Source organism: Chlorocebus sabaeus, chromosome 6, assembly GCF_047675955.1.
Source record: "Chlorocebus sabaeus isolate Y175 chromosome 6, mChlSab1.0.hap1, whole genome shotgun sequence".
NCBI classification, from domain to species: Eukaryota; Metazoa; Chordata; class Mammalia; order Primates; family Cercopithecidae; genus Chlorocebus; species Chlorocebus sabaeus.
This window is the reverse complement of record NC_132909.1, coordinates 48,300,965-48,318,031: the sequence shown is the minus strand read 5'-3', so window position 1 is coordinate 48,318,031 and position 17,067 is coordinate 48,300,965. Positions and strand designations below refer to the sequence as shown.

Below are 17,067 nucleotides of genomic sequence, written 5' to 3'. Positions count from 1 at the left end.
CTCCAACTCCTCACCTGGTGATATGCCCCCCTTGGCCTCCCAAGGTGCTGGGATTACAGGCGTGAGCCACCGCGCCTGGCCTAGACCAGCCCCATTTCAAGGACTCAGTGGCCCCATGGAGCCACTAGACAGCATTCTGGACCAAGTCAAGCAGAGACAAATGTAGTTCCCCTGTCCATGGGGTGGAGCAAAGTGGGGAGCGGGCCGGCCGCGGTGGCTCACCCCTGTAATCCCAGCACTTTGGGAGGCTGAGGCGGGAGGATCACCAGAGGTCAGGAGTTCAAGACCAGCATGGCCAACATGGCGAAACCCCTCTCTACTAAAAAAATACAAAAATTAGCCGGGCGTGGTGGTGGGCGCCTGTAATCTGAGCTACTCGGGAGGCTGAGGCATGACAATCGCTTGAACCTAGGAGGTGGAGGTTGCGGTCAGCCGTCATTGTGCCACTGCACTCCAGCTTGGGGGACAGAATGAAAGTGTTTCAAAAACAAAACAAAACAAAAAAACAAAGTGGGGCGGGGGCTTTCCTTAAAAACGGCAGTGAAGCCACCCCCTTCAGAATGGGGCTGGGGCTCAAGGTTGCAGGTTGGGGGTTCCCAAATGGGGAGCTTTTCGTCACCCCATTTTCCCCCTTCCTTCCCTTCCACTCAAGAGTCTCCTCCCGTAGTGGCATTGCCATCCAGACTCCGCAGCCCGCGACCCCAGTCCCTAGCCCTCTCCTGCTGTTCCCGCTGTACCCCGGGAGCCTCCCACCTCAGAATTTACCCCATCGGCGCCGCCTGTCATGTGGATGCTGCCTTGCCTGTCACTCAACTTCTTGCCCCGCCCCCCCGTCTGGCCTAACGGTCGCTTACCTTGGTTTCCACAGCGACGCCATCAGGGGGCGTGGCAAAGGGACGCGCGGCGCAGAGGCCTCCTTTGGATTGGCGGATGGTCAAGCCCCTTCTCTTTAGCCCCTCCTACAGGCGCTACGCCCCCTTCGGTGGCTCTCGCAAGCTGATTGGTCAATCCCCTGGTGCTAGCCCTAGTCTTGGTTCGGACCGGCCCCAAGGAGCTGGGGCGAAGGTGGGCGCCTCGTGCCCTGATTGGCCGACGGGGCGCGCGCGGCCGGGAGGGGCGGGGCGGACGCAGAGTCGCGTTTAGTCTAGCGCAGCGGTCGCGAGCGCTCTGGGTATCCTGTGCTGTGCCGCGCAGTTCGGCAGCAGCAGCCGCGGAGGAGTAGCCGCCGTGGGAGGGAGCCATGAAGCACTACGAGGTAAGAAGCGAGAAACAGGGACCGTGTGGCCACTGCTGACCCATTCTTTTTCCTTCTTTGCGGGACCACGGAACCCCACTTTCTGGTCCAGTGCCCCGAAGGGTCGGACGGCGCAGGCGCAGTGGGCAAGCGTTGCGCCCCGGGCCACTCGTAAATTCCAGTGCGCATGTGCGGAGGAGGTATTTATAAATCTGCAACCCAGGCTGTTTTGGGGGTGCTTTTTTTGGGGGGTCTCTGCAGGGGCTGGGACGCTTGCAGGTTCCTTGTAGCTCCCCCAGCGGGCTGAGTTGCAGACTTTGTCATGGGAGCCACGAAGGTGCGGGACCCTTGCTCCCAATCCGAGGGAGTCTTGCACAAATCTTGCGCCACGCTGCCGCCACCAGCGTAGGAAGGGGCTTTGCAATCAGTCTTTTTATGTATGACCTTTGGACCCCTTCCCTCGCCCGGGACGTTCCCGGGAGACTTAGGCGGTGAGGGAGGTGCAGCTCCACTGCTGGCTTTCGCAGAGCAGCGAAGCCGATCTTGCTTTCTGGTTATCTAAGGTCATCTCCGTCAACCCTTGGGTGTCATCAAGGAGAAATCTTCTACCACGCACAGCCACTCTTGAAGCCCATGTCTTCTGACTCCTAACTTGGGTCACTTTTTCCCCTAAAACGAAGCCGTTTGATGTGCTTATCGCCCTAGATGATAATATAATATTAATAATTCGACCAATTGTCCCTGAATTATTGCTGACTTTTAAGTAACTATCATCAAATAATAAAATTTGTTACCAGAATTCAAAATAAGAACAATTTAGCAAGTGCTTACTGTTGTGCTGGTGAGATTCTGTTACCTTGTATAAGAACTATTATTACTCCTGTTTGTAAGGATGAATAAAGTCTCAGAGATATCAGGTGACTTGTTCAGAGGCCCCTTGCTAGTAAATGCAAAACAGATAGGAGAACTCAGTACGCCAAGGTCTTAGTTCCTAGCCACTATGCCATGCTGGTCCTCAAACGAAAAACAGCAGGTGGAGCGATTTCTTGTTTCTCACTTCCCCTCCAATTTAAAAAATTCTGGCAAAATACACATAAAAGTTATCATCTTAACTATGTTTAAGTGTACAGTTCAGTGGCATTAAGAACATTCACGTTGTTGTGCAACCATCCCCACCACCCATCTCCAGAACTCTTTGCATCTTGCAAAACAGAAGGTGTAGCCCTTAAATACTAATTCCCCATTCCTCGTCACCTCCGCCTCTGGCAACCACCATTCTGCTTTCCGTCTCAATGAATTGACTACTCTAGGTACCCTGGATACGTAGAAGGAATTTTTTTTTTTTCTTTTGGAGACAGACAGAGTTTCGGTCTTATTGCCCGGGCTGGAGTGCAATGGCGCGATCTTGGCCCACTGCAACCTCCGCCTTCTGGGTTTAAGCGATTCTCCTGCCTCGGCCTCCCGAATAGCTAGGATTACAGGTGCCTGCCACCATGCCCGGCCAATTTTTTGTATTTTTAGTAGAGACGGGGGTTTCACTATGTTGGCCAGGCTGGCCTCAAACTCCTGACCTCAAGTGATTCGCCTGCCTTGGCCTCCCAAAGTAGTGGGATTACAGGTGTGAGCTAGCACGCTTGGCTGTTTGTTCGTATTCACAAGTTGAGTATTACTACCTCTACTCCCTGCCCTCTTTATTGTTATTATTTTTGGAAATTTACCCACAATCCTTTGAAGCCTTTGTTTTTTTGTTTTTTGTTTTTAGACGGAATTTCACTCTTGTTGCCCAGGCTGGAGTGCAGTGGCGTGATCTCGGCGCACTGCAACCTCCACCTTCCAGGTTCAAGTAACCTTCACCTCCCGGGCTCAAGTGATTCTCCTGCCTCAGCCTCCTGAGTAGCCGGAATTACAAGCATGAGCCACCACGCCCAGCTAATTTTGTATTTTTAGTAGAGACGGGGTTTCTCCATGTTGGTCAGGCTGGTCTCGAACTCCCGACCTCAGGTGATCCACCCACCTTCGCCTCTCAAAGTCTTGCGATTACAGGCGTGAGCCCCTGCGCCTGGCCGCTTAGAAACCTTTAACCCAGAAATCCTGTAATTTTTGACGTGGTATCAAGAATAAGGAGGTTTGTATTCAATAATCTCTAATATGTCATTTAAGTTTTCATTCTAGAATAAAGTTCTGATATGGATTCCCCTCTCAAACTCTGTGTCTAAACCTGTAGTCCCACTACTGTAGTCTCAGCTACTCGGGAGGCTGAGGCAGGAGGATGGCTTGAGCCCAAGAGGTTGAGGCTACAGTGAGTCCAGAAATCAGGCCACTGCACTCCAGCCTTGGCAACAGAGACCCTGTTTCAAGAAAAAAAAAAAAAAAAAGCCACCACGTCCAGCTTGAAACATGCAGTTTGGAACATCCATATGGCATTTTGCAAAATGTAGCTGGTTTAGTTTTGCTAGTTAACAGTCAGATAAAGTAGGCCTCTGAGCACCCTGGGGGTGAGCGCTTTTGTTTCAGGAAGCTGGGCACAGCCTGAGGCCCAAGACTTGGACTAGAGAACATGCTCTACCATACTTAATCCTTTTCTCTCCCAGAAAACAGGGGGAGCTTTGGCTGGGCATGGTGGCTCACGCCTGTAATTGAGCACTTTGGTAGACTGAGGTGGCTGGATCACTTGAGGTCAGGAGTTCGAGACCAGCCTGGCCAACATGGAGAAACCTCGTCTCTACTAAAAGTACAAAATTGAGCCGGGTGTTGTGGCACACGCCTGTAATCTCAGCTACTTGGAGGCAGAAGTTGCAGTGAGATGAGATCATGCCACTACAGCCTGAACGAGAGAGTGAGAGTCTGTCTCAAAAAAAACCAAAAAACAAAAAAAAAAGGGGGAAGCTTCAAACTCACTGTTCAAAGTGACCTTGGAGGAAAATAATAAATTGATATTTTGCTGTGTTCTTTGTTATTCGCTGCCAACCTTTGCCACGTACCCATGGAGGCGAAAGTGACAGGGCTTCTGGGTGGGAGAAGCAGTTGTCTCCCGGCCTAGCGGATTGCATAGCAAGCAGATTAGTTTAACTGCCTGTGTTTATTATAGATCAATAAAAATAGAAAAGATGCTTTCATTCACATTTAACAAGCAATTTGAGAAAAGGTTTATCTACATCAAAGAATGTATTTCTGGCCGGATGAGGTGGCTCATGCCTGTAATCCCAGCACTTTGGGAGGCTGAGGCGGGTGAATCACTTGAGATCAGGAGTTCGAGACCAGCCTAGTCAACATGGTGAAACCTCGTGTCTACTAAAAACAAAAAAATTAGCTAGGCATGGTGGCACGTACCTGTAGTCCCAGCTACTGGCTCAGAGGCTCAGGAATGAGAATCACTTGAACCTGGGAGGCGGAGTTGCAATGAGCCAAGATCACGCCACTGTCCTCCAGCCTGGGTGACACAGCGAGACTCCGTTTTAAAAAAGTAATAATAAAGGATATATTTCAGCTGGGCACAGTGGCTCATGCTTGTAATCCCAGCACTTTGGGAGGCCAAGGTGGACAGATCACGTGAGGTCAGGAGTTCGAGACCAGCCTGGCCAACATAATGAAACCCCATCGCCACTAAAAATACACATATTAGGCCGGGCGCGGTGGCTCACGCCTGTAATCCCAGCATTTTGGGAGGCTGAGGCGGGCGGATCATGAGGTCAGGAGATCGAGACCATCCTGGCTAACACGGTGAAACCCTGTCTCTACTAAAAATACAAAAAATTAGCTGGGCGTGGTGGTGGGCGCCTATAGTCCCAGCTACTCGGGAGGCTGAGGCAGGAGAATGGCGTGAACCCGGGAGGTGGAGCTTGCAGTGAGCTGAGATCGCGCCACTGCACTCCAGCTTGGGAGACAGAGCAAGACTCCATCTCAAGAAAAAACCAAAAAACCAAAAATTAGCCGGGTGTGGTGGTGGGCGCCTGTAATCCCAGCTACTTGGGAGGCTGAGGCAGGAGAATCACTTGAACTCGGGAGGCGGAGGTTGCAGTGAGCTGAAATTGCACCATTACACTCCAGCCTGGGTGACAAGAGCGAGACTCTGTCTCAAAAAAAAAAAAAAAAAAAAAAAAAAGAATCTACTTCTGCTTGGGACTAAATCCATCCTCCCACCCTCAAGCAGTCTCTTGTCCACTGAGAGGTTAGCCCCCTTCAAAAGACTTTTTGGCTCCTGGAGAGACCTTGGAGATTATGAAGTGCAAGTTACAGTTGATAGAGGTAATGCCCAGAGGGGTGCAGGACGCGCTGACTGTCACACAATGAATTAGTGTCTGGCTGAGGACTGATATCATGGCAGTTGGGATCCCAGCAGGAGGGGAGATTGGTGGCTGTTTCCATAGTAGCTTCATATCACTGCCAAATCTCATCTGATCTGAGAGGAAAAGTTATCCATTCTGTGGCCTGATTGAGGTGAAGCCTCTAGCTAGAACAGGTCACCTCCAGGCCTTGGCTGAAACCCTCTTCTTAGAATGCCAGAGCAGGCCTTGGCATTGTCTTGGGGTCAGAGCTAGGTCGGTAAGCGAACTGCTTATCCTAGGACACAGCTGTGTGTGTGTGTGTGTGTGTGTGTGTGTGTGTGTGTGTGTATGTGCGTATGTATTTATTTTATTGCTGTTTTTGCCACTGCAGATGAGACTCAAAGCAATGAGCCCAGTAGCAACTGGAAAAACAGCCACTACATCTTGTAAATGAGCCTGTTAATTCCAGAGAAAATCAGTCTCTTCAGCCTCCAGCTGTTCAGGTCGCTGCCTATTTCCCGCAGCCGAGTACCCAGAGGTGAGGAAGCCTCAGCCTCTTGGGGTCCCCACAACCCGCATTTAGGATGATTGCTTTTATTTTTTTGAGACGGAGTCTCCCTCTGTCACCCAGGCTGGAGTGCAGCGGCGCGATCTCAGCTCACTGCAACTTCCACCTCCCCAGTTCAAGTGATTTTCCTGCCTCAGCCTCCCAAGTAGATGTTATTACAGGCGCATGCCACCACGCCCGGCTAATTTTTGTAGTTTTAGTAGAGATGGGGTTCCACCATGTTAGTCCAGGCTGGTCTCGAACTCCTGGGCTCAAGCGATCCTCCTGCCTTGGTGTCCCAAAGTGCTGGGATTATAGTTGTGAGCCACCGTGCCTCACCCAGGGATGAGTCTTATTAGCACCTGGTTGGATGGGAACTAGTGTTCCACTTTACAGTTAATGCAGCTCAAGCTCAGAGAGGTAAACTCAGCTGGTCAAGGTCACAGAGCCTGGAAGCTGGGGAGCTGAACCTGGGTTTGTCCGACTCCAGTTTTCTCCACGCTGATGGCTTCTCTGCTGATGCTGCCCTAGGACAGCTGGTGGCTGTCCTGCTATGTTCAGAGGACAGAGCATCCCTGAAGGGAGGGTGAGGTGCTGCGGGTCAGTGTGGACTGCTGGGAGAAGATCTCTGTCTGCCCTAAAATCAGATGGGCTGCCCCTTGGAGTAAGGGCAGGATTGAGGGTGATGAGCCTTGGCTGGGTGCAGTGGTTCACGCTTGTAATCCCAGCACGTTGGGAGGCCGAGGCAGGAGAATCACCTGAGGTCAGGAGTTCAAGACTAGCCTGGCCAACATGGCAAAATCCCCTCTCCAATAAAAATATAAAAATTAGCAGGGCGGCCGGGCGCGGTGGCTCAAGCCTGTAATCCCAGCACTTTGGGAGGCCGAGACGGGCGGATCACGAGGTCAGGAGATCGAGACCATCCTGGCGAACACGGTGAAACCCCGTCTCTACTAAAAATACAAAAAACTAGCCGGGCGAGGTGGCGGGCGCCTGTAGTCCCAGCTACTCCGGAGGCTGAGGCAGGAGAATGGCGTAAACCCGGGAGGCGGAGCTTGCAGTGAGCTGAGATCCGGCCACTGCACTCCAGCCTGGGCGACAGAGCCAGACTCCGTCTCAAAAAAAAAAAAAAAAAAAAAAAAAAAAAAAAAAAAAAAAAAAAAAATTAGCAGGGCATCATGGCACGCACCTGTAATCACAGGTACTCGGGGGACTGAGGCAGGAGAATTCGTTTGAACCTGGGAGGCAGAGGTTGCAGTGAGCCGAGGTTGTGCCACTGCACTCCAGCCTGGGCAACAGAGTGAGTCTGTCTCAAAAAAACAAAACAAAAAAACAGAAAGTGGCAAGCCTTGAGCTGTGGTGAACTATAAAGATCTTTCCTATATTAGCCGGACTGAGGCCAAATTCCTCAGGGGGTTGGGGAGGCTCTTAGGCTTTTCAGATTTTCCTGCAGGCTTCTTGCTTTGAGCAGATGGTAACTCACTGGGCAGATTCTCCTGGTGGAGTCCCTTCTGTTCTCCTGGACGTAGCTTTGTGCTTAGGCAGTTTCTCTGCTGTAGGCACTCAGAATCTCAGAGCCCCAGGCTTGAGGGAATTTTTCTTGTTTAACTTCTGTAAAGTTACAGAAGAAGGCCTTTTCCAGGGCTGCAGGCCAGTTCCCCTTTGGGTTGGGCAGTATTGATGGTTGATACTCTTCCTGGGAAGGTGGCAGTGTCTGCGAGCTTTGGATCAGTGCTGGTCTCATATGCTTAACTGCCACTGACAAGGTTTGGAGCCCATGGGCAAGTTCTTGAGCCTCTTGAGCTAGTTGTATTTTTCTTTTTTTTCCTGAGACAGAGTACCCCCTCTGTCGCCCAGGCTGGAGTGCAATGACATGATCTTGGCTCACTGCAACCTCTGCCTTCCGGGTCCAAGTGATTCTCTTGCCTCAGCCTCCTGAGTAGCTGGGTTTACAGGCACCCACTGCCATGCCTGGCTAATTTTTGTATTTTTAGTAAAGATGGGGTTTCACCATACTGGCTAGGCTGGTCTCGAACTCCTGACCTTAAGTGATCCTCCACACCTCGGTTACAGGTGTGAACCCCCACGGCTGGCCTTGAGCTAGCTTTTTCATCCATAAAATGACACCTGGGTGTGCGAGACCCGGCTCACATTGTCTGATGGTGTGCATCTTCCCAACTCTGTGTTCAGGGATAGCAGGCTGACATCGCTAAGTCACAGGTAGGGTATTTACACCACGGAAAGTGGCAAGCGCTACAGCCCAAGCCCCTTGCTGTCTCCTGCCTGATGTTCATATTGACCAGGATAGTTGTCCCTGCATCCCAGGGTTATTATTGTTTGAAGGGGTTCTTGGTCTGGTGAACATTGGATGAGCAGATACATGCCTGGAAAGTCTCAGCTTGGTGCAGCACCTTGCAGCAGCTAACATTTGACAAGTAGTGCGACCCTACTCACCTCTGGACACAGTAGGGCAGATGTGGGGAGGCGGGGCCGAGGAGGCGGGGCTTGAGGAAGGGGAAGGGTGCTGAGGAGGGGGAGGCGGGTCCCGAGGAGGGGGAGGCGGGTCCCGAGGAGTGGGAGGCAGAGCTGAGCAGGAAAAGGCGTGTCCTGCGGAGGAGGAGGAGGCAGGGCCGAGGTGGAAGAGGCAGGTCCGGAGGAGGAGGGGACAGGGCTGAGGTGGAGGAGGCGGGGCCGGGATGTGAGAGGCGGGGCCAGGGATGGGGAGGCGAGGCTGAGGAGGAAGAGGTGGGGATCAGGAGGAGGAGGCGGGGCAAGGAGGAAGCCGTGGGACCCAGGAGGGGGAGGCGGGACCCGGGTGGGGGAGACTGGACCGAGTAGCAAGAAAGTGGGACGGGATGAGTGGTGGCTTTGGTGTGTGCCAGGTGCAGTAGCTATTTCAGCCGCACCCAGTTGGGTTTAGAGGCTCCACCAGCTGGGCCCAGCAAAGCCCTCTGGACTGACTGATTCCTAAGGAGATCAGAGGAGGGTTGACAGCCTTGAGTAAGGGCGGTGCTTGGAAAGGCCTTGCAGCTCTGATAAGGTGGTTGGGTTTGGTCGGGAATCCTGCACTTTCACTGACAAGTCTGGCTGCGTGAGAAAGGCCAGAGACCTTGAGCTAGTTGGTCAAGTTCAGGCCGAGTCTTAACACCTTCTTGCTGATATTGACAGTGGCAGCTGAGAATATTTTAATACCTGGGACATTTCCCGCAGTAGCCAGAACATAGTAATCGTCCTAGTAAATTACGGTGAATACAGTGCTTAATTCTAAGTGGGTTTTTTTTTTTTTTTTCTTTTTTTGAGACAAAGTCTCGCTCTTGTCCCCTAGGCTGGAGTGCAATGGCGCGCGATCTCGGCTCACTGCAACCTCCGCCTCCCGGGTTCAAGCAGTTCTCCTGCCTCAGCCTCCCGAGTAGCTGGGATTACAGGCGCGTGCCACCACACCCGGCTAGGTTTTGTATTTTTAGTAGACACGGCGTTTCACCATGTTGGCCAGGCTGATCTGAAACGCCTGACCTCAGGTGATCCGCCCAGCTCAGCCTCCCAAAATGTTGGGATTACAGGCATGAGCCACGGCGCCCCGCAGTGTCAGTGCTTCTTATCTAGTAACATATCTAACTGTCATACTAAACATAAGAAATAGATGCTGTTCTTATCTCTACTTGACTGATGGAGAAACTGAGGCGCAGAAGGTGAAGCGACTTGTCCACAGCTAGTGGGTAGCAGAGCTGGGATTCTTTTAGAACCAGAGTGCGCTTTGCTGTGGGTCGTTTACTGGGGGAAGAATGAAGCGTGTGGTGGCGGTAAAGGACTTGGAGGCCACCCACTCTGCCCTTGGGACAGTGACTTAACCTAAGCTTCAGTTTTGTCACCTGTGAGACCAGGATAAGGACACCTGGAGGCCTGTGGGGGAGTGTGAAGTTCCCAGCACGCTTCGTGGCCCACAGGCAGGGTAAACATCATTAAGCAGAGAGGGACCCACGTTAGGCAGGTAAGGACAGGTCGGCATCCCCAGGGCTGCCTGAGATGCTTTTGGCATCTGACCTCTTTGGAAGGCCTCAAAACTTTTTTTTTTTTTTTTTTTTTTTGAGATGGAGTCTCACTCTGTGACCAGACTGGAGTGCAGTGGCGTAATCTCGGCTCACTACAACCTCCGCATCCTGGGTTCAAACGATTCTCCTGCCTTAGCCTCCCAGGTAGCTGGGATTACAGGCGTGCACCACCGTGCCTGGCTAATTTTTGTATTTTTAGTAGAGACAGGGTTTCACCATCTTGGCCAGGCTGGTCTTGAACTCCGGGCCTCGTGATCCACCCGCCACCGCCTCCCAAAGTGCTGGGATTACAGGCGCGCCACCGCGCCTGGCTGAGAAAGGCCTCATAACTTAATGAAGAAGGTCCACCAGGCGCCAGAAGACAGACTGATGCCAAATATATGCCCAGAAGATAGAGGAAGAAACCCAGATGCCAGTGCCTCAGTTTTGATATAATGTCACACACTATGCAAGTCACATTTTTTTTTGTGTGTGTGTGACAGAGTCTCACTCTGTCGCCCAGGCTGGAGTGCATTGATGCGATCTTGGCTCACTGCAAGCTCCACCTCCCAGGTTCACGCCATTCTCCTGCCTCAGCCTCCCGAGTAGCTGGGACTACAGGCGCCCGCCACCATGCCTGGCTCATTTTTTGCATTTTTAGTGGAGACGGGTTTTCACTGTGTTAGCCAGGATGGTCTCAATCTCCTGACCTTGTTATCTGCCTGCCCCGGCCTCCGAAAGTAGTGGGATTACAGGCATGAGCCACTGCACCTGGCCGCAAGTCACATTTTGAGATGATCAGCTCTTTCTTTTCTCATGGGAAGACCCTTGGGGAAGTCACAACACACTCAGAGCCAGTTTTTGATCTCTTATGACAAAGAATCATCCCAGGAAGTGGAGGCTGGAAGACAGTCTGGCCACCAGGTGCCTATCACAGCTGCCTCAGTAGGAGCATGCTGCTTCTGTTCCTGCTCCCTCCTGGCTGGCTGTCCCTCACCCAGCCACAGGCAGAAGGCCTTTTTGCCTGTGATTGAGAGGATCTTAGTGTGCCATGACTCAGAACCCTCCCTCAGAGGCTTCTTGTCATCTGTCCCCTGCTTTCCTCACTTGTCACTGCGCTGCTGTCGTTCATCTCTGCAGATACCCAAAGCCACGTTCCTGCCCTGAGTCCATGCTGTTCCCTCGGCTCCCGATGCCCTTCCTTCTGCTTTTCTCACGCCTGGCCCTTCCTGTTACCGAGCACTCAGCTTCCATGTCCCCCAGAAAGACCTTCCTTGGCCATCCAATCTAGAGTCCATCCCCTTGCCTGTCACCCCGCCACCCCACTCATCTCCTTCGCAGCCCATCTGGACTTGGGTTGTGTTTTCTTTCTTTTTTTTTTTTCTGAGATGGAGTCCTGCCTTGTTGCCCAGGCTGGAGTGCAGTGGTGGGATCTCGGCTCACTGCAACCTCTACCTCCCGGGTTCAAGGGATTTTCCTGCCTCAGCCTCCTGAGTAGCTGGGACTACAGGTGCCTGCCGCCATGCCTGGCTAGTTTTTGTATTTTTATTTATTTATTAAAAAATATATTTTTTGGAGGCAGAGTCTTGCTTTGTCGCCTAGACTGGAGTGCAGTGGTGCGATCTTGGCCCTCTGCAACCTCCACCTCTGGGGTTCAAACATTCTCCTGCCTCAGCCTTTTGAGTAGCTGGGATTACTGGTGCCCACCAGCATACCCCCTTAATTTTTGTTCTTTTTTTGTTTTGTTTTGTTTTGTTTTGAGACAGAGTCTTGCTCTGTCACCCAGGCTGTAGTGTAGTGGCGCAATCTCGGCTCACTGCAAGCTCTGCCTCCTGGGTTCACGCCATTCTCCTGTCTCAGCCTCCCCAGCAGCTGGGACTACAGGTGCATGCCGCCTCGCCTGGCTAATTTTTTTGTATTTTTAGTAGAGATGGGGTTTCACTGTGTTAGCCAGGATGGTCTCGATCTCCTGACCTTGTGATCTGCCCGCCTCGGCCTCCCAAAGTGCTGGGATTACAGGTGTGAGCCACTGCTCCCGGCCAATTTTTGTATTTTTAGTAAAGATGGGGTTTCACTGTGTTGGCCAAACTGGTCTTGAGCCCCTGACCACAGGTGATCCACCTGCCTCGGCCTCCTAAAGTGCTGAGATTACAGGCATGAGCCACCATGCCTGGCCACAATTTTTGTATTTTTAGTAGAAGTGAGGTTTCACCATGTTGGCCAGGATGGCCTTGAATTCTTGATCTTAAGTGATCTGCCCGCCTCGGCCTCCCAAGTAGCTGGGACTGCAGGTGCGTGTACCACTATGTCTGACTGTTATTTTATTTATTTATTTATTTATGTTTTGAGATGGAGTGTTGCTTTTGCCCAGGCTGTAGTGCAGTGGAATGATCTCGACTCACTGCAACTTCCGCCTCCGGTTTCAAGCCATTCTTTTGCCTCAGCCTCCTGAGTAACTGGGACTACAGGCCACACATGGCTAATTTTGGTATTTTTAGTAGAGACAGGGTTTCACCATGTGGGCCAGGCTGGTCTTGAACTCCTGAGCTCAAGTGATCTGCCCACCTCGGCCTCCTGAAGTGCTAGGATTACAGGCATGAGCCACTATACTCGGCCAGTGCCTGGCTAATTTTTAAAGGATTTTTTTGGTAGAGACACAGACTCACCATGTTGCCCAGGCTGGTCTTGAATCCCTTGGCTCAAGTGATCTCCTGCCTCAGCCTCCCAAAGCTCTGGGATTCTAGGTGTGTGCCACCGTGCCTGGCTGGAAACCAGCTTCTTCTAGCCTCTTGGCCACAAGCCCTGGGCCTGTCCTGCCCGTGGCTGTCCTGTTCCCCATCATCTCAACCCTCCTGGCACAGGGGCCCTTCTGAGATGGAAGCTGCCAAGACAACACTGGGGCCTGCCCCTCACCACACAGGTTGTGGGCAGGTTCTGCTGGTCCAGGCCTTTTCCCGTCATGGGGCCCTGCCTCTCTTTTCCAGTCTATCACTTATTCATTAGTTCATTCGTTCCAACATGTTTTTTTCCCTCTTATCAATGCTAAGAATCCTGGGAAGAACGAACCACTTTCTCTGCCCTCAAGATCTTTTCATTTAAGCCAAGGCCTGAAGGTCGAGGTCTTTGGGGCCAGGGAGGAGAATGGTGTTCTAGGCAGTGGGAACTGAGTGGTTTGGGGCCAGGGGCCAGGGAGGAGAATGGTGTTCCAGGCAGAGGGAACCGAGTGGTGTGTGCAGAGGCATGGAGCCCGGGGTTTGCAGATGTCCCACGTTGAGGGATGAGGCTGACGGGGCAGTGCTTTGTAGCCACCCAGAGAGACCTGTGGACTTCATTTCTTTTTTTTTTTTTTTTGAGATGGAGTTTCACTCTTGTCACCCAGGCTGGAGTGCAGTGGCGCAATCTTGGATCACTGCAATCTCCGCCTCCTGGGTTCAAGCGATTCTCCTGCCTCAGCCTCCCGATTAGCTGGGATTACCAGCTAATGTGCCACCACGCCTGGCTTATTTTTTGTATTTGTAGTAGAGACAGGGTTTCACCAGGCTGGTTTCGAACTCCTGACCTCAAGTGATCCGCCCACCTCGGCCTTCCAAAGTGCTGGGATTACCGGCGTGAGCCACTGTGCCCTGCCTCATTTTGATGGCAATGAAAGTTCCTTTCCTGTTTTATTCAATTACCTATGAATTATTATTTTTAGTAGAGACGGGGTCTTGTTATATTGCCCAGGCTGGTCTCTGACTCTTGGGCTCAAGTGATCCTCCTGCCTTGACCTCCCAAAGTGCTGGGATTACAAGTGTGAGACACCATGCCTGACCACATTCTGTATTTTACCTAAAAGGTTCCCTACTGGAGGGCAGTTCATTTTTTAAATCCTTAGAGGACCCTCATAGTGTATTTTGTTTGTTTGTTTGTTTGTTTTTGACATGGGGTTTCACTTTTGTGGTCCAGGCTGGAGTGCAGTGGTACAATCTCTGCTCACTGCAACCTCTGCCTCCTGGGTTCAGTTGATTCTCCTGCCTCAGCCTCCCGAGTAGCTGGGATTACAGGTGTCCACCACCACTCCCGGCTAATTTTTTAATTTTTAGTAGAAACGGTGTTTTGCTCTGTTGGCTAGGGTGGTCTCGAACTCCTGAGCTCAGGTGATCCACCCGCCTTGGCCTCCCAAAGTGTTGGGATTATAGGCGTTGAGGCATTGTGCCCGGCCACCATGGTGTTTGTAGTGAAAATGCACAGAGCACTTGCTCCTTACTCTGAGAAGCGTACCGTGGATTGCGTGTGGGGTTTACCGGGAGCAGATCGACTTACCCCAGTTCCATGGTTGGCTGGACGTGGGTCATGAGTGTTTCCCAGCCCTGCAAGGTGTGAAGGCCGTCTCTGTGGCCCTGTAGCTGTGTCACACTGACCTGGCCCTGTCCCTGCTCGAACCAGGCTCTTATGTAAGCCGAGGCAGCCACTCACAGACTGCCTGAGAGACTGCAGGGCTTTGTGCGGTCTCCTGGGTCCTTCTGAATTCTTTTTTTTTTTCCCCCCATTTGAAAGTGAACAGGGATCACTGGCCGGAGCGTGGGAACTGGGCTTGTCCTCAGGGTGGGGGCCAAGTTGGGGGTGGGGGTGGGAAGTTAACACAAGCCCTGGGGCTTCAGGAACCATCTGGAAACAGGCTGAAGTCATGGAGCTGAGCCTCGAGGCTCCTCCTGGGGAGAAGCTGTTCCTCCAGACACTCCTCAAGTGTCTAACTCAGGAGGCGGGCAGGTGGGTGGAGCTGCTGAATGAACGTTTCTCAGGAGCTGGGTGGGGTTGGAGGATTGCAGAGGGTGGGGTGGGGGTGTGTGTACAGATACTGGAATTCCTGAGGAGACATGTATGGTTGGAAACAGTGTATTGTCGATATACTACTTGTTTCAGATAATGGTCCCCACCCCTGCGGAGTCTCCCTTTGTTGCCCAGGCTGGAGTGCAATGACACGATCTTGGCTCACTGCAACCTCTGCCTCCCAGGTTCAAGCGATTCTCCTGCCTCAGCCTCCTGAGTAGCTGGGATTACAGGCATGCACCACACTATGCCTGGCTAATTTTTGTATTTTTAGTAGAGACGGAGTTTCACCATGTTGGCCAGGCTGGTCTCGAATTCCTGACCTCAAATGATCCTCCCGCCTCAGCCTCCCAAAGTGCTAGGATTACAGGGGTGAGCCAATGCGCCGGGCCCAGAGAATAGTTTTAACGAAGTCTCCCAGCCAGGGGTGAGGGATCCACAGAGGACAGAGCTGGAGAATCCCGATCCAAATACTGGTGTGGGGACGGTTTCTGGAGAGGCTGACTGTGTGGTCTTGGTCTGAATGTGACAAAATATCTCCAAGAGGCCTCTGCCCCTGACTCACCCAGGCTGTACTCATCACCTTGTCACCACTCATGTTTGAGTTCACCACACAGCACTTGGCACCTTCTGATAAGGCATGTTTGTGTAAGCTCCCGGCTCTACCCTGTAACCCTGGCCCTGGGGAGGGTCTCCAGATACTTGTGGAATGAGTATGTGAATGTTGGTTAGAGGCCACTGTCCTACAGAGCAAAGCACGGGACAGGTTCAGGGGTTCAGCCGCATAATTGATGTCTGCCCTCAAAAGTCACTGCAGCTGATGAGGACAAGGGTGCTCGCAGGATCTCAGGGTGTGCGGCCATTCTGCGGGACTGGCAGGTCTGGCTTTGAGGGTGGGTCCTGAGCTTATAGCATATCCTTGATGACAGTAGTGGAGGGTTCTGCTCTTCCTTGAACCTGGCTCATCTTTTGCTGCTGTGGAGATTGGCCATTCCTTTTTTTTTTTTTTTTTTTTGGAGACAGGGTCTCGCTCTGTCACCCAGGCTGGAGTGCAGTGGCACGATCACGGCTCCCTACAACCTCCAACTCCTGGGTTCAAGGGATTCTTGTGCCCCAGCCTCCCAAGTAGCTGAGACCACAGGTGCGTGCCACCACGCCCAGCTAATTTAAAAATTTTCTGTAGAGACAGGGTCTTGCTGTGTTGCCTGGGCTGGTTTTGAACTCACGGGCTCCAGTGATCCTCCTGCCTCTGTTTCCCAAAGTGCTAGGATTACAGACATGAGCCACCACGCCCAGCAGGTGGCTTGTTTTGAACCAGTGACACCTCAGAATCTGGGAACTAGGGTGTCCTTTTCACTACTTCCCTCCTCTATTCCCTCCCTGGTCCAAGCCACCTGAGGCTCTGCCCTGGGTTGTTTCCAAGCCTCTCACCGCTGTCTCCGAAGCCACATTTGCTCCCCTACTGTTCCTCTATCCCCAGCAGAGATGATTCTTCGAGAAACCCAAGCAACCTGTGGCACTCCAGCGATTCCTCATTGCTCAAGGGTAAAACCTAAAGCACTTGTCTTGGCTCCACTCCAGCCTGCTGCTCAGCTGCTCCCCCTACAGTTTACTCAGTTCCAGTCTCGGGTGTCACCCGCTTCCCCAAAGCTCTGTGCTACCTCAGGGCCTTTGCATTCCCCGCCAGGGAACCTCATGCTGGCCCTCTGCTGAAATCCCATTTCCTCAGCAGGGCCTTCCCAGGCACACCCACTGTGGCCCTCTGGCCCTCTGCCCTGCTGTCTCCTCTCCACAGCGCCTGGTACATCGTGACCCCGTATTATGTAATAGGTGCTTTGTTCACGTCCCATTGAGCACCAGCAAGCCTGGGGGGTGGGGGGGATGGCCTCTCTCAGTCGTGCACACTGTCATATCCCGGCCCCTGGATCACTGCCCGCACGCTCCTGTCACACGTAGACCCGCCTGACTGCCATTCATCACCGAGCCCAGCAACTGGCACAGGCAGGCCCGGCCCAGCAAGAGGCACAGTCCATGTTGGTTGCTTGCATGGCGACTGCAAACTGCACAGTTAGCAGAAAAGGTTTTTGGGAGTGACAGACACCCCTGCACACGGTTGAGCCCTTTGTAGGTCTCCATGTGACAAGTACCTCCCTGCTGTGCTTGGGAAAGGGCTGCAGCTTGGGA

At 52.4% G+C, this 17,067-nt stretch overlaps 1 protein-coding gene across 2 annotated transcripts in view; it reads left to right on the top strand.

Annotated features, from left to right (window-relative positions):
* The window catches only part of TECR (trans-2,3-enoyl-CoA reductase), a 38,458-nt gene that overhangs the window by 1,255 nt on the left and 20,136 nt on the right, over positions 1-17,067 (top strand). The window contains exon 1 of one of the 2 annotated variants that reach the window (XM_007995540.3): positions 1,116-1,255. The exons of the other annotated variant lie outside the window; for it this stretch is intronic. Coding sequence (XP_007993731.1) covers positions 1,241-1,255 — 15 coding nt within the window. The 5' untranslated portion in view covers positions 1,116-1,240. Of the gene's footprint in view, positions 1-1,115; positions 1,256-17,067 lie in introns of those variants that run through there. 2 annotated transcript variants of the gene reach the window in all.